This window comes from Engraulis encrasicolus, chromosome 14 (assembly GCF_034702125.1).
Source record: "Engraulis encrasicolus isolate BLACKSEA-1 chromosome 14, IST_EnEncr_1.0, whole genome shotgun sequence".
Lineage (NCBI taxonomy): Eukaryota > Metazoa > Chordata > Actinopteri > Clupeiformes > Engraulidae > Engraulis > Engraulis encrasicolus.
In genome coordinates this window covers 28,637,791-28,659,146 of record NC_085870.1, presented here as the reverse complement: position 1 = coordinate 28,659,146, position 21,356 = coordinate 28,637,791, and the positions used below count along the sequence as shown (strand labels likewise).

The 21,356-nt window shown below is 44.2% G+C and overlaps 1 protein-coding gene across 7 annotated transcripts in view; it reads right to left on the bottom strand.

Moving 5' to 3' along the window:
- Positions 1-21,356, bottom strand: part of rad18 (RAD18 E3 ubiquitin protein ligase) — a 130,566-nt gene that overhangs the window by 93,179 nt on the left and 16,031 nt on the right. For 6 of the 7 annotated variants that reach the window (XM_063215340.1, XM_063215342.1, XM_063215341.1 and 3 more), the window contains 4 exons: positions 20,747-20,878; positions 19,839-20,013; positions 19,650-19,733; positions 4,456-4,558 (listed from right to left, as the gene is read on the bottom strand). In XM_063215340.1, the coding sequence (XP_063071410.1) occupies positions 4,456-4,558; positions 19,650-19,733; positions 19,839-20,013; positions 20,747-20,878 (494 nt within the window). The remainder of the gene's footprint in view (positions 1-4,455; positions 4,559-19,649; positions 19,734-19,838; positions 20,014-20,746; positions 20,879-21,356) is intronic. The other variant, XM_063215343.1, reaches the window with a different exon arrangement.

Genomic DNA, 21,356 nt, shown 5'->3' with positions numbered 1-21,356 from the left:
CTGGCTGCTTCCCTGTTTTCGCTTTAGGACTACAAGTGTGAACGAAATAAGCAAAACAGCATGAAGGAATAACAGTAGGCTAACGGAAATACCGACGTGACCTGAAATCAAGCGGGCGGAATTGGGAGCCTTTCGCCGGCGAATTGTGCTGAAACTAGATTTTGGACATGCTGGACCTTATCTCCAAATTACGATAGAAAGGGCCACCAATGTTAGCTAATATTGCTCATTACCTCATCTACACAGTTGCCGCTATCCAAAAATATACGATAACATAATCAAATAGTATTTGAAATAGTGACATTATCACGTTCACAGTGAAGTGATCAGTGAAGTGGGCGGAATTTGGCGACCTTACTTGTTTTAAAAGTGTTTGCAAGAACAGCATACCTGTTAGCTACAAAAAACTGCAAAATTGCCTGATTTTAAGACAAAAGTTGGAAAAGTTTCAACAGGCCAAATCCTGACAGTCAACGGGACGGCAGTGACAGGTCAGACAGTACACCATGCTTTTCCATTTAACAGTCCCTGCGCGAGGCCAAAATCCCCTCACACAGGGCATGTTTTAAAAGGAGCGTGTGCAGCGTAAAAAAATGAAATATGAGTTTCTCCTTGTTGTTTTGCCGCTCAAGTTGTCTGGGGCTGATGCAAAACTTCATGCTGGTTCAGTTTGTAATCAGGTAAATTCGCACGATTGTCTGCGCGATTGCCATGAACATCACATGACTATGACCTGATGCTCCGATGCAAAGATGCACAACCACGAAATGGATAGGGTTGGATTTAGATTGTAGTTCTCAATTTAAAATAAATTCCCGGGAACTTCAACTAGATAATGAGGTAGGCTCGGTGGTCTTTTGAGATTTTTAAACATTTCGTTCAGTGTTTATAAATTAGGAACCGAAAATGGCACCGTCAGGAACCGGCATTGAAACGTAGGTTCTGGAACCGGAACCGAAACCGAAAAATTCTGATCGGTACTCAGCCCTAGGCGCGCCGCTCTATTTTGTGTGCTTGTAAATGTACATGTGTGTGCCTTGGCTAGCACATACAGAAACGGCTTTAGGAGATTACACGCCCACAGAAGCCTCATATCTGAAGCAATCATGTTGCTGCATGCTGCACAGCTCACACTTGAAGTCAGAGTGGAGGATCTTGATTGCAAACAAATTACTACAGGTCCAAGGAGATGTAAACACCAACTAGTCCTTCAGATGAAGTGCTCTTTTACGAGATAAGACGTGTGTGTGTGTGTGTGTGTGTGCGCTTGTGAGTTCTTGAAAGGCGCAACCAATGTGCATGAAATAGAATGATAGCTGAGAAAACTTTCACACATTAAATAAATAACAAACACACACAAGCATACACAAAGTGAGGGGCCAGCCCACCCGTTTATCCACTCAACATTTTGTAAGATGGCTAGAAAAAAAACTAGAGTTTCAACACAAATATGTCATCAAAAAAGAGAAGGAGAAATTACCCGTTTCCAAACTGTCACACAAAATGCAATAGACTAACCCATTCATTCAAGATCAAGCACTCGCTCTTAGATGTTGAGATTTGTTAATTACCTCAAAAAGTTATGATCGGACTTCAATGAAACTTTGTAGAGTTGTTAGAAATGACAAAAGGAACAAGTGATTACATTTTGGTGGTGATCCGGATGACGATTCGGAGCCAGGATTTAAAAAAAAGGATTCCTCACCATTGCGGGATAGGGCAAATGTTGACATCGTAGTTTTTAACTTCACAAAAACAAGGGAGAAAAACTTGAAAAAAATTAGGGATGCACTCTCTGAGTGCATTTTTAGTTGTTGTTCTCTTACCGTTAACATTTGACTCTCCACCAGCTATGACTCACTCACTCATTTGAGAAAAAAAAAAGTTTGGGATGTGAAAGTTAGACTGATTTTAACATTGAGCGTGAGGTTTTTTTAAAGCATCACTGCTTTTTGAGCAAGACGAAGGCAGAAAAATATTGTTGTGGTGCATCACATCGGTCAAGTGCCTGTCAACCATATTATTCCATTACATTACGTTGCATTACACTTAACTATCTTTTTTTATCCAAAGCGACTTGAAATGATTTTTTCAAGTACAGGGTATTGGTTACAGTTGTCCCTGGAGCAGAGGTGCCTTGAGGTGCTTTGCTCAAGGGCACCTCAGCCAAGGAGTGTGGTAGGGAGTGGAAGGGTGAGATTCAAACCTGCTAATCTACCTACCTAATCTAAACTCCTTCTCCTTAACCATAACCTTATTCCATTGGAGAAATAATTGAAATAAGGAGTCTGGCAGATAAAAAAGCATGAACGTCCCCATACACCTGCAATTAGAATTTTTAGATTTTTTTGTTTTTGGCAAAAATCTGTCTTGGTACCCTTAACCAACTCTGCCAATAAAGTTTAGACTTCACAACTTTTATCTGGACTTTGGATCAGGGATTTTCCTCCTTTATTTTGATTGAATTGAGCCAGCATTCTTTGAGACAGGTTTTTATAACAGGCAGCAAGAGCCTGGCACCAAGTAAGAGATAAGTGTACCAGTTGAGACACAGGCCACAAGCCATCGCTCCCTGCCACATCCTGACAGGTCCTGCCCAAGCACATGAAGGTGTCTGGAGGATATGGTGGGAAGTGGGAACGGTATGAGGAGGATGATGGAAACAGTATGAGGTTGTGTAGAAGGTAATAATGTGTCAATCAACTCAGGTGTCAATCAAGAAGTTTGAAAAGTATAAAGCGTCTAGACAGAAATATGATGCAACCAGCTCTGTCAGCATATCGTAACGAGCACTCGAGAGAAGGTATGTAGATAAGCTACTGGGTGAAGCCCTAAAAAATGTGGCAGGGTTTTTTTTATGTGGCAGATGCTTTTTAACTGACTACTCTGGTGAATGAAATGGTATAGGGCAGTGTTTCCCAACCTTTTTTTGTCCGGCGTACCCCCTACACAATTTTGTCTTATGATGAGTACCCCCTTATTCATGCCCTACATATGCTCCTGTATCCCAATGTGACTTCACTCCATTTATTTGTTATTATTACTGTACATTTTTCCATTTTCCCACGTACCCCCTGAGGTATGCTCGCGTACCCCTAGTGGTACACGTACCCCTGGTTGGGAAACACTGGTATAGGGTATGGATTATACAACAGATATGGGACCAAGTCACTAATTCAAGTCAAAAGTACAGCTCCTTTCCAAAATAAACAAATTAATTATTGGAATAGCTTAAAATGCAGGCTGTGAATCTACAATCTATGAAAGTTTAACATTGACGAAATTATGGAAATTATGGAATAAAATCATGAAATAAAATACCATGATTTTGTAAAGGAGCTGTAACTGGGCGAATAAACCAGCCGCTTCTCTGCAGCAAGAGCGATACGAGCGATTGAAGCGACTAGAGTATGTCCATTGAAAGCAGAACGCAAGCATTCCAACATTCCCCATTGGCTGTGGTTACTGACCTCTATACAGTCATTGGCTTTGCCGGCTTGTCGCAGAGCAGCATCATAGCTCATTTGCATATTATTCAACTACAAACTGTCGCTCTCGTCGCGTGAATCGCCTCTTGTCGCGCGACTCAATACAAAGTCAATTACTTCTGACGCTGGCCTCGCTCATGTCGCGGCTGGTGTACTCACCCGGTAAGTCTCAAATCTCTGATTCAGTGTCCAGAGACTGAATGTATATTCAGTTATGTGATAATTATTATTTATTTATCTACTTATCTATTCATTAAAAGGCCAGAAGCTTGTGACACATCTCCTTTAATTTCCCCTCCGTGCTACAAAAAACACCAAGGCGGGGAGAAAAAGGGAGGGCAGAATTGCACAGCTGACACCCAACTTATCGGTCTAGCTGTGCTCTCGCGTGCCAAGCACGGGTAGCAATCAAATCAACTGGCCTGTCAATCAATCAGGGATCAAAGAGCAAGCGCTGCACGAGCCCTGATCAGCAGAACGTGCGGCTTCATAGATAGTGCACAGTGGGCAACAGAGGAGGCCAGGCAGTTAATGGGGGAGAAAGCTAGTGTGACAACATGAAGGTGTGTGTGTGTGTGTGTATGTGTGTATGTGTGTGTGTGTGGTGTGTGTGTGTGTGTGCGTGTGCGTGAGTGAGAGAGAGAGGGGGGGGGGGGCAGGGAGTTAATGGGAAAATCTACTCTTGATGGGCAAGCGAGACAGAGAGTGTCTGTGAATACGTACTGTGTGTGTATGCATGTGATTATGTATTTTACACAGTACATACGTGTATGCACTATGTGGATCTGTGTGTGGTTGGGTGTGCGTTTGTGTGAGAGCATAAAAGTGTGTGTGTGTGTGTGTGTGTGTGTGTGTGAGAGTCAGTGAGTGAGTGAGTGAGTGAGAGTGAAAAAGAGGAGGGGGAGGAACAGAAGGAGAGAGAGTATAGAGGAAGAGAGAGAGCGAAAGAGAGAGAGTTCTCTGGTACCTTCTCCTCAGGGATTCCTTCTTCCCGGCGCCCCTCAGGCAGAAGTCCAGGTGGCTGTTGATGTGGGCAGTCGGGATCGGGACCTCACACACCGGACACTCCACTTAAGACAAACAAACACACACACACACACACACACACACACACACACACACACACACACACACACACACACACACACACACACACACACACACACACACACACACACACACACACACACACAGAGATTGATTTATTTGGGATGGCCAATAATGACCACAATTTATACGGGTTTACAGCCTATTCAGAGGTTCAAAGTAGCACCTCCTTTTCCAAATATGCAGACTGCTTATAACACACACACACTCCAATATGTTTTTGGAAGGCCTTTAATGTGCCTGCTATGTCACAGGATTCATTTCCATCCAGTGTTGGATTCCCTTTCACCAAGACTTATATATTGATATTTAGATGTTGATGATGGTGGAGTCTGAATGCCGTGCCAGGTCTTCTCCAGGTCGTCTTGGCCATGTCTACATGCCTAAATGCATTGAGTTGGCACCGTGTGATTGACTGATTAGAAATGTGTGTCATTGAGCAGTTAGAAACATGTGCCTATTAAACTGGTCGGTGAGTATATATTCCAAGCCATGAATTAGTGACTTACACCACACATTGAGGTGAAGTACTCATTAAACCAGAACAGCGAGCGAGCGGGCTGCCTGCCTGCCTGCCTGCCTGCCTGCCTGCCTGCCTGCCTGCCTGCCTGCCCGCCTGCCTGCAGCAGCATGAAGATCAGGGAAAGGTCAGGCTTCAAGCCTGTAGCTCTATCCCAGCATGCCACGGCTGTCCATATAATATACTCAAAACATTTGAAACCATATTTGAATATTTGAAACCACTTTTTTTTATTTAGAGAGACATTAGCTATTTAATTCGCTGCAAAAGTGCCTAAAGAGCACTAAACTGTTTTTTCAACGCAAAATAGATGATCTGCTTTCTTTTTTTTCTTTCTTTACACCCTCTGCCTCCCCCGGCGCACGAAGTGATAAATTGAAGGATTACTTCAAATACAAAATACTCCTTCGCTGTCTAAGCCGCGCAACAGCTGAAATAGAAATAAAAATGGGCAAAAAATTCAGCGGGGATCAATTTCAAAGCATCTCACATGGAGTCCAGCCGATCAGCTAGCCTAATGAGAGAACCATTCAGATACTTTCAAAACACCCAGAGAGGCGATTTAGCCACTGTCAGACACCCCAGAGACTCTGACTAGCGATCAGCTGCGATTTTGTGATTATCTTCAGGGGCGTCGGGGGGAAAATTGTGTGAGGCAAACCGCTGAAGACACCTGTGGTGCTTCCGCTAACAACCACGGTAAAGACGTGATAATGGTAAACAGAAAGACGTCAGCTATTTGATTCACTGTTAAGTACTGAAAGAGTATTATGACTGTTCTGAGAAAGGGATATAGTAAATATATATGCTGAATTATATATTAATAAAGCGTTTCCCAAATATATATGAAAGCATATATATTCAACAGTTTCTGCTCTGTGTGACACCCCTGCAATACTAAAGCGAACCCCCAGTTTGGGAGCTACTGTATTGCTATATGCATAGTCTGCAGGAACACTGGGTAGCAGCTCAACAGGCAAATAAAGCGCCTCAGCAAGACCATGAAGATGTGTGCTATGATTTCATTGGTCATGTACATTAACGTCTGTGCACCACAAGTTTCCTTACGCAAACAATACACACCACCCACAGAGCCGATTTTCACCACAGGTTGCAATGCACACAAATGGAACACCATGCAGGCACACTAACACGCACGCACGCATCCACAGGCAAATTGCATAGCGCATTTCATAAACAGTACCGGTACATATGCATGCATACATGCATGCACACACCCAATGCTGTGTATCCCTCTGGTTGTATGGGACACGTTTCCTGTTGTAGCCCTCCCAATGACCAGGCTCATTGTTTTACTCTAAGTACAATAGTCACTGAGGTTAGGCACATCCAAAATAATACCATGAACCTTTCAACATGTGAATGGCACACTATATGCCTTAATTATCATTTAAATATATACTCAGACAGCGTTTTATATGATGATAAACAAGAGTTACATTTATTAACAAATAAATGTGAATCACAGTGATAACCCAATAGATGATCACTCGAAGTTTTTCACCTCAAACCCTTAAAAGTCCACCTAATCAAGGAAAAAAACAAAGTCCCAGCGACCCAGGAATTATACTGGCCAGTAACGTTGGTGCACATTCAATACGTTGGCGCGCATTAGTTGGAGCTCAACAATGTAGACAACTTGCCCAGTCAAAGCGACCGTAGCCATGGAAAAGACCTCACTCACGAGTACCCAGGTATGCAACGCTGCAGGCATCCGATGTCCACTTGTCTGTCTCCCCCTCGCAGCGATCCTCCACCTTCAAGCCTCGAACGTGATGATCACTTGCAAGTCACGCCTCCGTCCGACCGTGTCCAAGGCAAAGCTAGCTTACTCACTGGTGCCGGTGAAACTAGCTGACAGATTTAAACAACGAACTTCTGCCACAACAGTTCCGTTTCAGAACGGTATAGTATTTGCAAAAACAGTCTCTTTGAAGAAGAGGAAACAGTTATTTCACAGAATCACATATCAACTGCTCTGTAGCAGTAATAAAGTCTATTTTTACTCCAGCCCGTTTTGCGTATTGTCTCTCATCAGGGCTCCCTTCCTCATCTCCCCACTTCCTCCTCTTCTTCCCCCAAATCCCCAAAAAAACATGAATGGTGTCAGCGCCCCCTTTCTGTATGATATGAACTGAAAACAGAACATTAATTTCTCTTCCATGAAAAGTGACACCTATCCCAACAATTATATTGTAAACACAATGTCAATACACAAATTATAATTACAGTGTGAATATTACAATTTACATAGGCACTACACTCTCCCTCTACTAAAGAAGGTTATGTCCCCATAACACAGCAAAATAAAAGGAACAGCATGAGAAAGATGCATAAGGACACAAGGGAAAATCACACCATTAATTCCATCATGAAGCACAGATCTATCTACACTGAGGCTTCCCCACCCACATGTATAGTGTTGAACAAAATCTGACTGGCAAATCTGACCTGATTTGGGGCTCACCTAACTCATCATATGTTAGGCGTTTTGGGGCTGTTCTAGATCGTTCAGACCTTCGACAACTCTGAAGGCTTTCCTCAGTTGAGGGCATTACATTTGAGGGACTTTCAGAAGGTTCCCCAAGTTCTGGGTGTTCCTGGGCACGGGTAGTGTCTCCAAATAGGCTCTCTAAGCCATAGTCCTCAGCCGGCTCTGAACAGCCTTCCACCTGCTCTGGGGTCGGTAGATGTGGTGCCTCAGGGTCTCCAGCACTCTCAGTTTCATGAGGCTCAGTTTCATTTTGGTTCTGATGGAATTTGAGGGTGTCGGTTTGAGTGTGTTCAGTTTCCTCCCCAGGACTCTTTTGCGAAGGCACACCAACCCATGGTTCCCACTCTTCATCCTCACTGTCAGGGCTTTCATAATCTTTACCATGCTCCACTTCTCTGGGCCTATCCCTGGCCAAAGTAGGACCCACCTGTTGTCCGTCTGTCTGTTTTCTTGGCCTCAGAGTTCTTTTGGGCTTTTCCTCTACAACCTCTGTGGCAGGTAACAATCGAAGTCTATGACCCACTGGGAGGATATGATTACGATGCAGAGTCTTGAGCGGTCCATTTCCCTCCTCAGGCCTTAACCGGAACACAGGCAAGTTTGGCATCTGGCTTTCAACAATGTATGGTACAGGACTCCATCTATCAGCCAATTTGTGTTTTCCGTGCAGGCCAAGGTTCCTAATTAACACTCTGTCACCTGGTCCAAGATGCGAGTAATGCACCTTCTGATCATACCTTCTTTTGTTCCCATCATTCTTTTTTCCTGCAGCTATCTCAGCCAAGTCATAGGCTACTTTCAACTCTTTTCTCATATTGTTCACATATCTCTGATATGATTTTGTTGAAGAGCCATCAGAGGAAGTACCAAAACTCAAGTCAATTGGCAGCCTAGCTTCGCGCCCAAACATTAAGTAATAGGGTGAGTAGCCAGTTGCTTCATTTTGGCTGCAATTGTAAACATGCACTAAATGTCCAATGTGCCTGCTCCATTGATTCTTCTCCTTAGGGTTCAGAGTTCCTAACATGTCCAGCAATGTTCGATTGAAACGTTCTGGTTGAGGGTCACCCTGGGGGTGGTAAGGAGTTGTTCTGGATTTTTCCACCCCCAACATGTCTAGCAACTCATGAATCAGCTGACTCTCGAAATCTCTGCCCTGGTCAGAGTGCATGCGTCTTGGTAGCCCATAGTGCACAAAATACTTTTCCCACAGCACTTTGGCGACAGTGGCGGCCTTTTGGTCTTTGGTTGGGAAAGCTTGAGCATATCTTGTGTAATGATCTGTAATGACTAAAACATTGCAAGTATTGCTCGAGTCAGGCTCAATGGATAAGAAATCCATGCAGACCATGTCTAATGGGCCACTGCTACTCAAGTGAGACAATGGAGCAACTCTTTTGGGGAGTGTTTTTCTCTGAACACATCGGGCACATGTACGACAATGTTCCTCCACGTCTGCTTTCATACAAGGCCAATAAAATCGGTCCCTTACAAATGCATAAGCCTTCTCAAAGCCGAGATGTCCTGAGTCATCATGTAAAGACCCAAGTGCAATCTGCTGAAATTTCTGTGGCAGTAGCAACTGTTTGCGACTTGGCTTGTTGGGGGGCTGGGTATATCTAAACATAACTCCATTCTCCACCTTCAACCGTTTCCACTCTTTCATCAGCAAAGGAATGTGCTTGTGGGTTCTCTTGACTCTTCTAGGATCTTGACTTTGAACGGCTTCCCATAATCCACCCAAGCATGGGTCTGTTTTCTGAGCAGCGGACAGGTCAGTCGAGCTCAAAGTGGGAAGCGGAGCAGTGTTCAATGTGGCTAGGCTACAGCATGCCCGTGGAACTGCCTTCACAGTGACACCCAAACAACCAAAGACTCGATGATTTGACGAACAGGTCGGCTGGTTTACTTCTGATTGTTGACACATAGCCCTAACACCTGAGGGGGTGATGTGTACCCAATCGTCTTGCATTGCATTTGGGTGGCGACGCCGAGAAAGCGGATCCGCATCGGTATTCTGTGTTCCAGGGCGGTACTTTAGACTAAAGTCATAAAGTGATAGGGCCGCTAGCCAGCGGTGTCCTGTGGCATCAAGTTTGGCGGTTGTCAAAATATATGTTAACGGATTGTTGTCCGTTTGAACCTCAAATTTGACACCATAAAGGTAGTCATGGAGTTTATCAACCACTGCCCATTTTAATGCTAGATATTCCAGCTTATGCACAGGATAGTTTTTTTCTGAAGGTGTGAGGCTTCTACTCACAAAAGCGACTGGACGCAGCCCCTGGCCCTGATCTTGGTAGAGAACCCCACCTAGGCCTTCACAGCTAGCATCGATATGCAAGGTGTAGGGGAGTTGTGGGTCTGCAAAAGCTAAAACTGGAGCTTTGGTTAGTCTTGCTTTCAGGTCATTGAAGGCGATCTCACAGTCTTCATTCCACCTGTCACCAAATGGCTCTGAAGCACTATAGTACACCTTTTCATCAGTTTTCATTTTAGTCTTCTGTGTCCCTGTCTTATTTACACAACCCTGAAGCAGTTGGTTTAATGGGAAAGCTACCTGGGAGAAATCTTTTACAAATCTCCGGTAATATCCACAAAATCCCAAAAAGGAACGCAACTCAGTCACATTACAGGGTCGGGGCCAAGAGCTTACTGCATCTACTTTAGATGGATCAGTAGAAACACCATCAGGTGTAACAATGTGTCCGACGTAGCTGACTGAAGTCTGGCAGAACTTGCACTTATCCAAGGACAATTTCAACCCCTGATCCTTCAAACGGTCAAGGACTTTGAGGAGCCTCTCCTCATGTTCTTCCAGAGTCTTTCCGAATATGATGAGGTCATCAAGATACACTAGGACCTCCAACAAATTCATATCCCCCACTGTCTTTTCCATAATGCGCTGAAAGGTCGCAGGAGCGCCCGTTATTCCCTGTGGCATCCTCTCAAATTCAAAGAACCCAACAGGGCATATGAATGCCGTCTTTTCCTTGTCGTCGTCAGAAAGAGGGATTTGATAGTACCCACTCCTTAAGTCCAATACACTAAACCATTTGCTCCCACTAAGGCAGGCCAGAGCATCCTCGATTCGTGGTACTGTGTACTGGTCGGGAATTGTTCGCCGGTTTAGAGTCCTATAGTCCACACACATTCTTATCTGCCCATTTTTCTTTCTCACAACTACTATGGGGGAGGCATAGGGACTCCGTGAGTCAGAAATGATACCGGCATTCTTCAATTTAGCTAGGTGCTGTCTCACATCTTCGATATCAGCTGGCGCAAGCCGACGGGATCTTTCCCTGAAGGGTTTATCATCAGTCACTCTGATTTGGTGTTTTGTACCCTTGGCACAGCCCACATCAAATTCATGTTGTGAGAAAACATCACTTCGCGCCAACATCTTCTTCACCAATCTATTTTTCCACTCTGTAGGGACTGGGGAGTCTCCAAAATCAAATGACTCTGGTGTAAGCTGACTCTCAAAGTCACTCGTATCGGGAAAATCTGAAGGTGATACCATTTCCACTGGGAAAATGTGGGCTATGGGTGTACCTCTCCTTAAGGTGACTGCATGGGCAGAGACATTCTGGATTGTTACAGTGAGTCGTTGGGACTGTAAATCATCAACAGGGTGCATTTCAGGTCTGACGAGTAGTTCTTCGGGGAAATGTGTCTCTTCCGGATAATCCACAAGGATCAGACTGCTAGAGGTTTGCTGTGGATACCTAGGGACTCCTGCTAGTCGTGTAGACTTCCCAGGAGGTAAGGTCACTGCCTTATTGCCCGTAAACCAGACAATACCCCGCTCTGTGTCGGCTGGCTGGCTTGCTGTCAGCATAGCATTCTCATAAGCAGCTTTCATCATTGGATGGACAGGTAAGGTTGTAAGAAAGTTTCCCCCTACTTTGTTTTTGCATGCCTCAACAAGTTTCTTCACCACAGAGGTGTTTGTTCCGACTAATATTGACACTTCACCCTTCATGATGGGGTCAGGGCACACCAACACAAGTGCATTTATGGTCTCAGTCACCCCTGTAACAGATCCTGGAAACTCAAGCTGCACAGACAAACAGCCATCATATGGGTAACTGTTGCTGCTTAACCCCCAAATCTCCAAATTCTCAATAGGAGTTAATGGCAAGTGCGTCAGGTATTTTTCATAGAAAGATCTGTACAGAAGAGTAACTTGTGACCCACTGTCCAGCAAAGCTTTAGCGTAGATACCCTCTATTTGGACAGGAAGTATAGAGGTAGGCCCTACTAACCCAGATGGAACTGCAGCTTTGCTTGGTCCCAGTGTTCTGCACTTTGTGGAACGTGTTTGATGCGGAGCTACAGGCCGTTCCCCCCCTGTGCCCCGGGTTGGTTTCCCTTTGGCCGTGTCTGTCTAATTAGACGCTGATTAACTTTGCGCAGATTTTCTTCATTGCGGCATTCGCGTTTGAAGTGGCCCTCTTCGCCACATTTGTAACAGAAAAGGTTTGCTGAAGCAGCTACTCTAGTTGGTAGAGCTCTGTTAGCTGTAGGGGTGGCTGCAGCTAAGCTGCGTGTTTTTGTAGGCTCTGATTGTGCTGGGCAGACTGTCGCTGACGACAGCCGTGTCACCTCGTTTTTAAGGCATGTGATTTCCTTTTTTAGCTGCTCAATGTCTGGGTCACACGGTGGCACATTGACAGGGGGCACAGAAGACAAAGATACAGTTGCTTTAGCTGTACTGCGGTTGTAGACCATATTCTCTTCTTCTCGTACCTCTTTAAGAAGCTCCGCAAAGGAAATTGGGTCTCGGAGCTTGTGGGTCATGCGTAGGCGGAGTGCTATCATGTCATTGGGAAGTGCACCTCGAATGATCTGCTGTATGCGAAGTCGATTCATGTCGGAGCGCTCAATTCCCTTTTTGCGAAGCACCACATGCAGCAATTTGTCTAGTTTCAGTATGTATGCAGAGAGTTTTTCCCCGTCCTGCTGAAATGTACTTTGAAACCTGACCAACAAATCTGATGCACTTTCTGTGTTGCCAAATGCAGTTTCAAGAGCATTGAGGTAATCAGAGCATGTAGCTGAGGGTTTGTCAATCTTGGCAAATCTCACAATATCAGAGGCAGGTCCCCGTAGGCATTCCACCAGCTTCTGTTTCTTCAAAGAATCAGTGCATTGCCATTCTTCCAGGATATGAGAGGTTTGTTCAGCCCATGTGTCATACTCATCTTCACCACTAGGTGTAGGAATTACCCCTGAAAAAGTGCGTAGCTTCCTTACACCTTGGGCTTCAGCAGCTGGGGCAATGTGGCATTTTTGCACTAATGCATTAATAGCTCCAACTAAGTCAGTACTAAGGGTGGGTGATGGTGAGGCTACAGTTTGGACATCAGCCAAAGATTTCCCCTCTTGCTGAAGGAAAGTTAGCAGCTTGGCATTAAAGTCATCACTTTGATTGGGTGGAGAGTGTGGTGTTTCACTGACTACTTGTACAGGCCATGGACCTATTTCATCCAGAATTCCTACCTGAGGTGGAATAGCAATTTTAGACAGCTGAACAGAGCATTCCACTAACACAAACTCTTTGTTTCCAGTGTCATCATGACGTCGGTCACGTAGTTTTGTTTTCCCAATGCCCTTCACTGTGTCTAAAGCCCTGTAAATATCAGCCTCAGACGTGTCAAGGGGTATCTCACTTAGGACAATGGAATGCTGCACTGAGATAACTTTATCATCACACCATGCGATAATTTTGTCTGCATCCATATTGGTATCTCAATGTTATGAATCTTATATTCAACACCACAACAAAATATAGAGAAAAAAATCAGTTCTGGTTGTAGAAAGTAACAAAATAATTCACGCTGAACAGCAAAACAAATACATTTTCAAGGTTCACAATAAAGTATCCCGGACGAGCCCCCACAAATGTAGCCCTCCCAATGACCAGGCTCATTGTTTTACTCTAAGTAAAATAGTCACTGAGGTTAGGCACATCAACTCAAAATAATACCATGAACCTTTCAACATGTAAATGGCACACTATATGCCTTAATTATCATTTAAATATATACTCAGACAGCGTTTTATCTTCAAATGCTACTATTACTATGTCAGAACGCTATAAAGGACTTTTAGAAAAAGAACAACAAAATACCTCCTCTTAATGTATGTTCTCTACAAGTCTTCTGTTGTCCAGTCTTGCACTTTAAATGTCTGTATGAGCAATGTCTACGTCCATACTGTCTATGTCCATGTATGAGTACTGTCTATGTCTATACTGTCTATGTCCTTACCTAGATTAGTCTATGTCTGCATGGGAGAGCAAGAAACGCAATTTCAAATTCTTTGTATGACCAGTGCATGTAAAGAAATTGACAATAAACTTGACTTGACTTGACTTGACTTAACAAATAAATGTGAATCACAGTGATAACCCAATAGATGATCACTCGAAGTTTTTCACCTCAAACCCTTAAAAGTCCACCTAATCAAGGAAAAAAACAAAGTCCCAGCGACCCAGGAATTATACTGGCCAGTAACGTTGGTGCACATTCAATACGTTGGCGCGCATTAGTTGGAGCTCAACAATGTAGACAACTTGCCCAGTCAAAGCGACCGTAGCCATGGAAAAGACCTCACTCACGAGTACCCAGGTATGCAACGCTGCAGGCATCCGATGTCCACTTGTCTGTCTCCCCCTCGCAGCGATCCTCCACCTTCAAGCCTCGAACGTGATGATCACTTGCAAGTCACGCCTCCGTCCGACCGTGTCCAAGGCAAAGCTAGCTTACTCACTGGTGCCGGTGAAACTAGCTGACAGATTTAAACAACGAACTTCTGCCACAACAGTTCCGTTTCAGAACGGTATAGTATTTGCAAAAACAGTCTCTTTGAAGAAGAGGAAACAGTTATTTCACAGAATCACATATCAACTGCTCTGTAGCAGTAATAAAGTCTATTTTTACTCAGCCCGTTTTGCATATTGTCTCTCATCAGGGCTCCCTTCCTCATCTCCCCACTTCCTCCTCTTCTTCCCCCAAATCCCCAAAAACATGAATGGTGTCAGCGCCCCCTTTCTGTATGACATGAACTGAAAACAGAACATTCATTTCTCTTTCCTGAAAAGTGACACCTATCCCAACAATTATATTGTAAACACTATGTCAATACACAAATCATAATTACAGTGTGAATATTACAATTTACATAGGCACTACACTGTTTACAGAGATCTTGGAGTTCTCCCTCAACCCCTAGCTGACTGTGGTTTTCCTCCGTGTCTAAGTGTTGCCCATCTCACTGCCACTGGCCACGTTACTGTCCTCTGCTCGACTCACAATTTTTGCTGCTTTCCATGTGCATACGGAGGACCACTGAATTTGTATTGTTCCAGGTTTGTCACTGGTCCATCACTGTTACTCATCAATGTTAAATGTTCATTGCTATTGGTTCATCACGATTACTTGACCCGTCTCACACTTTTGTGTCAGTCTGTATGTCAGTCCTGTGTATGTCTATGTCCTGGCATGGTATAGAGAGAGAAACATAATTTCAATTTCCTTGTATTGTATGACCTGTGCATATGAAGATACTGACAATAAAAGGTGACTTGACTGGACTTTGCCATTTTGGTCAGCACAGGTGAACATGTGATAACTAGAAGGGTGAACCTGACATTAGCCATCTCTTTTCCTTATTAGAAGGAGTCTGTCTTACCCTCACGGGCAAAACCGTAGGCTTACAAACAGCCTTTCAGCCTTGTTCTGAGTAATAAGCAGTTCTTATTTACCCAAGGATGGCAGAGGGGGACATTTTAAAATTTGCCAGGCTTTTAAACAGTTAAAATTTAGTTTTGCTGTTACTTTTGATATGTGACATTTGAGACCTGATGGCAATAACATACCAACCCACAGTAATATGTATGTGGTCTGGCCATACTGGAAAAGCTGATGCTGAAAGTTTCCATGACAAACTTAAGTTAAAGCCGTCAGGGTCACCCTAGCCTTCCAGAAGCTATATGATTGATCAGAAATTTCAGCGTTCCCCTCCAACTGTACGCCAGAGCTGCTGCTGCGTGCACACACTACATCTGGTGGTAATGCCGTACCACAGCAATATGCAACATCACACAGCTAAATAATCCCCCAAACAATATGAGTCAGTAACATTTATAAAAATTCTGACGCACAGTTTGTAGAAGTACAACAAACCTTGTGTCGGCGTCAAAACCTTTGGGCATGACTGCACCTCAGCCTGTGGTGGGTGAGTGTGTGAGTGTGTGTGAGAGTGCGTGAAAGAGAGAGAGAGGGGGTGATGTGTGCTAGTATTTCCCATAGATTTTCAATAAAAAATATCCCATAGGGCTGATGTAATTGAGCAGAAATTCATTTTTTCTCCAACTTCTAGACTAGACCTGCTTCAATAGAAGGACATGCCCTGAGGGTTCATAGCAAGTCATTAGCATGAATAAAATGGCATAAAGTTGGCTCAACAAACTTTCAGTTAGCATCTCTCCAAAGGGACGATATGCATCAGTGTTTCCTTAAGCTTTCACCCAATCAATGAAAACTGAATCTTTTTAACCTTTTCAGAACAGGACAAAATGACTCAACTCAACAGAAATTGAACTTTTTTCCTCCAACTCTACGCCAGAGCTGTTGCTGCCCCTCATGAAGCTCCACCAAAAATACAGAGCCTGAGGGGTGCTCACATGACCCCGCCCAAAGAAAGAAAACAGTTGCTCAACAAAGTTTAGGCAAAGAAAGTGGATGTAACCAAGAAGCGTCATTTTGTTTCCTTTCCGGTATCCACTTTATGTCGGGTGAACGCCCCTTTAGGAGACCTTCGGTTAGGAGACCTTCGGAGTCCTGAGGTTGAAAATCAATGAAGTCCCCTTAGCGCTGTAGATGGCGGTAGCGCACGTCTTGCGCAAACACCTCAAAAAGAGAAGAAGAAGTAGGGGACAACGCCCCCTTAGGAGACCCAACTTGAGCACACACTTTTGCATTGAGTGGGCGTGGTTTGCGATATCTTTGTTTGATTCAGTATTTTTGGTTTAGGTTTGCGTCAACATTTTTGGAATCACCCATGCTTTTCTTTGCCAACTCATGCCAAATAAAGAGGCAAGTAAAGACTCTTCTCTTTGTGACTTTAAATTACACTAATGCTTGAGCTGCCCCAGTCCCAAGCCAGACTCTATGGCATGATGTGTTTGTGTGTGTACTCTACTTAACCCTGTGCTAATGTACTTCAATAAAAAAAGAACCTACTTAGCATCTGCACTTGCTGCTCTGTATATTTCATGTGACTTTATATCTGCTAGTGAAGTTGACTATGATTCTGTCCTTGATTTTAAGTCGCTTTGGTTAAAAATCGGCTGCCAAATGTAATGTAATGTAATGTAAATGTACAGCCAAAATGGCGGAGCAGAAGTTCAGCTTTCCTCCTGTAACTTTACAGGCCATCGCTGTTTCTGCCGCCTGCCCCTGCTGTGGCTTTGCTGAGAGCACCTGATGTTGATATCATAACCACAAACAACATTCTTAACAAACTTCTTAGGTTGGCCCAGCCGTGGCTTAGTCAGCTGGGCACTGCACTGCTACAGTGGTGACCTGGGTTTGATTCCGGCCCGGGTCATTTACAAAGACTTCCCCCTCTATCTCCATCTCACTTCCTGTCATCCATCACACTGTCCTATTGAAATAAAGGCAAAAATGACCCTAAAAAAATCTGTGAAGTTAAAATGCATAGCTCTGATATGGTTTACTAAAATGTCATCCTTTTCGCCTGTATCTTTGCAGACCAGAGCTGTCTGTACTGCCACTGTTGGCCCTGCTGTGGCTTCGGTGTGAGTGCATCGCCTGGGGGCTGATGGCAATTCCATGGCCGCATGTTTCCACAGGGGAATGGCAGCCAAGCCAAGCCAAGCCAAGCCAAGCCAAGCAAAGCCAAGCGCCAGGACGCATGATGGTCCGTTTAGTTTTCCATTCAGCACGACAGCAGTGGAGGAACGTGCTGGTCATTACTCATTACCGTGCAATAATGATGCTACGACAGAATAATGAATGATAATGTCCACATGACAGTGGGCCGTTTAGCTTTCCATTACAGTGGGGAAGATAGCAGAGAAGAGTGGTGAGCATCATTCATTACAGTGCGATATAGGGATATGATTTTGTATAATGTCATAAAGCCACAGTACAGCATGACGGTCCGTTTGGCTCTCCTTTAGGCAGGATACCACTTTGAAGTGTTGATCAGTACTTATTACGTGAACCACTGCAAAAAGCATTTCAATTATATTTCCATTAGGCAGGAGACTACAGCAAGTTGTGTTGATTATCCTTCATTACTTTGCAATAAGAGTGCACTGGACAACGGTTCATTCACATTTCTATTAGACACAAGAGCGATGCAGATTTATGTGTACAGACTATTCATTAATGAGAATTACACAGGGTAGGGCTGATGGAGATGGTCGACGACTACCGGTAATAATATTGATATCGTCCTACTACAGCTGCTGCTACTATTCATACAGATTCTGCTGATCCTACTATGATTACCATCTCCAGTACTATTACTACTACCACGCCAACTCGTGAGATAACTTTTAGCCATAGCTCAACGGCCTGTAGATCAGAGGGTTGCAGGTTCAAATCCCACCCTTACCAGCACCTTCATCCATAGCTGAAGTGCCCTTGAGCAAGGCACCTAACCCCACATTGCTCCAGAGCCAGCAACCAATACCCTGTACCTAAATAACTGTAAGCCACTTAGGATAAAGCGTCAGCCAAGTGTAATGTAATAATAACTTTCATGATCAGGTAGCTTACTTTTCTCTAGTACAATGTCACATGATGCCAAGCGCAGGTGTGAAACTTGAAACTATTTGCATTCTGTTCCCAGTATTATGTTATGAAAATAATAACTGAGAGCAATGAGGACATTTGGCGCAATTTATCTCAGCGAGTGCCACAGTTTATAGATTTGCATTCCCTACAGGTGGTGCAATGCAGTTCCCTCAGTGAAATGCTAAAAAGGAAATACCGTATGAAGGTGGAAAAATAAACCTGGAAACCACACAAACCACCAATAAATGCCATAAAACATTGCGTGAACTAAACAACTGTGAACCCCCAAGAGAATTTGACGTGACTTAAATGCCAAAGCCAGATGAGAAAGGCAGAATTGTTTGTTAATCTCGCATACTCCGAATAGTTGTGTGAGGCGAGCAATGGAAAGCCTGTGCCTCAACTCTTGGTGGGAAAGATGGAGAGCCTTAACACTGGCTGCAGCCTGTCTGCAAATGACTCTGATAATACTACATGAATATGTGCAGAAGCAGAGGTTTCCTTAGCAGAGGTTTCTATCTTTTTCGCACACACACACACACACACACACACACACACACACACACACACACACACACACACACACACACACACACACACACACACACACACACACACACACACACACACACACACACACACACACACACACACACACACACACACGCACGCACGCACGCACGCGCGCGCGCGCGCGCACACACACACACTTTCTACTATTATCTTTTTCTGTGGGAATCACTGAAGCATCAGTGACAAACCCAAATCGGTGTTGTCAGGCAAGGCTCTTCTTTGACCTAGAAAGTTAAGACAAACCGATCCCAGCTGCCTGCCAGAAAGGATGGGAAGCTGTAAATCATTTGCATCGTGAAATATAAAACCACGATAGACTTTATTTTTAGCACGACAGCCCAGTCTCATCACCCCTAATTCTGTAATTCAGGGAAAGCAAAGGAAGATGACGTTTGGTTTATAAATTTGCATGTGCATGTGCAATAAAGAATTATTGTATGTAGTCCAATAAAATTATAGTATGTATAAACTGTTAGTGATGAGGGGCACCTCATACTTAAGCACTACTTCGGCAGCCTAAGTTCGGCTTACGTTTTTGGGAAACGCAGCCCTGGTTGAGATGGGAAATAAAAGACAGAAGGCTGACAAACGTAACACTGTAGAGTACCTACCTTTATTTACAGGTGTGCTGCCCGAGAGAGTACCAGCAGAGAGAGGGCTGAAGACGTCCTGTTCCGCTTTCTCCTCCTTGACCTAATGATAATAATAATAATAATAATAATAATAATAATAATGATAAGAAGACACTTTACAGACCATATAACACAAAAACAAAACATGTAATAAACATATATTGATCTGTACCCAGGTAGAGGTGCTGGCAGTCTGCGATGCCTCCGTCTGTGACTGCGACTCGGTGGCACTGAGTGGGGTGGCGGTGTGTTGACTAGAGGTGCGGGTCGGTGGCCTGCCCCGCCGGGGCTTCGGCTCCCTTCTGGCTCTGGGCGCGGAGTCTAGGGGAGTGGTAGGCTGCTCCTAGAGGATGGCAAGATCCAGAACCATGGAAGTAAGTTTTTTTGGAGCTTTTTTTTACAAAAAGATGACGCCCTGTGAAATACAAATCGCCATTGACAGTTCAAAGATAGTTCATTTGAATTCGTTTTTATGTCATATTTTGCTTGCCGTGTTAGTCTCAAGCAAAAATAAGCTGCTGGCTACAATTATTTGAATCTAAGTGAATTATGTCATCAACCGAGTTCCTGTTGACAAGCAACCCCGGTTGTCACTACTCTGAATTCCATGGCTCTGGCAAGACCAAACCAAAGACATTTCTTTCAAAGAGAAGAAGTTCACTCCTGAGCAAACCTGATGACTCACAGAGTCAAAACGCGCTGTTCGCTCTGAATAAATGAGCAAAAAGTCAAAAGTGTGATGTAAACTCCCTTTGAATTGAATTATGAATTGAATTATGAATTATTGAACACTCCTGCGTTTACCAGCACCTAGAGGGGGTGCATGGAATCCTTGAACTTTTGAAAATATGTTTCTTTCTTGAGGGCCACTGCTGCTTCTCACCAACTGTGTTGACATGGTTATACATTTATTGAATTATGAACCTTAAATCAGCGGTAAAGCGATAGGTGAAGATGTGAACAAGTGCATGGGGAATTTTGCTTCCGTTTGTTGACAAGTCCTTGTTCAATATAATCAGAAGAAGCAGGTAGGTACGCAACAGGCATACATTTAAGTACTTCACCCACAAGCTTACCTTCTTCACCTTCACCTGGCCCCTGGTCTTGAAGGACCTTGTGGGCTGAAAAGCCTCCTCTTCCTCCTCCTCTGCCTCTGGGGAACCAAAGGGTGCTGGGGTGGTTCGGTGGCTGGATGGGGTCTGGGCCTGCTGCATTGTCATCACAAATATAGTGTCACCAATTTCCACTGACACAAATGTTAAGCTGTTCAACAATATTTCTCTAGCAGTAAATGTTCAGCAGCTATCCATAGACAGGGCAGCCATGGCTAAGTTAGGATGTCACACTTGTAGCCCAAAGGTTGCCGTTTCGACTCCCGACCCACCAGTGCTCTCCCCCCCATTGGGCGCTCCATTGGGGCGTCATAGGGGGCTTCCCCCTTGCACGGCTGAGGCGTGAATGCAATTGCGTTGTGTGCAGTGTGCACTTGTGTGTTGTGGAGTGCTGTGTCACAATTACAATGGGAGTTGGAGTTTCCCAGCGACCAACACTAGCTGAGTGACGGAAGTCATTATTTCTATATGGAGGGTCCTCGGCTGTCAACCCAGAGCCGTTCTGTGATTAGCTAAATCAAACATGTCAATGTCACACCCAGAGCGAATAAAGCGAATTCATGGCGAAACTTCT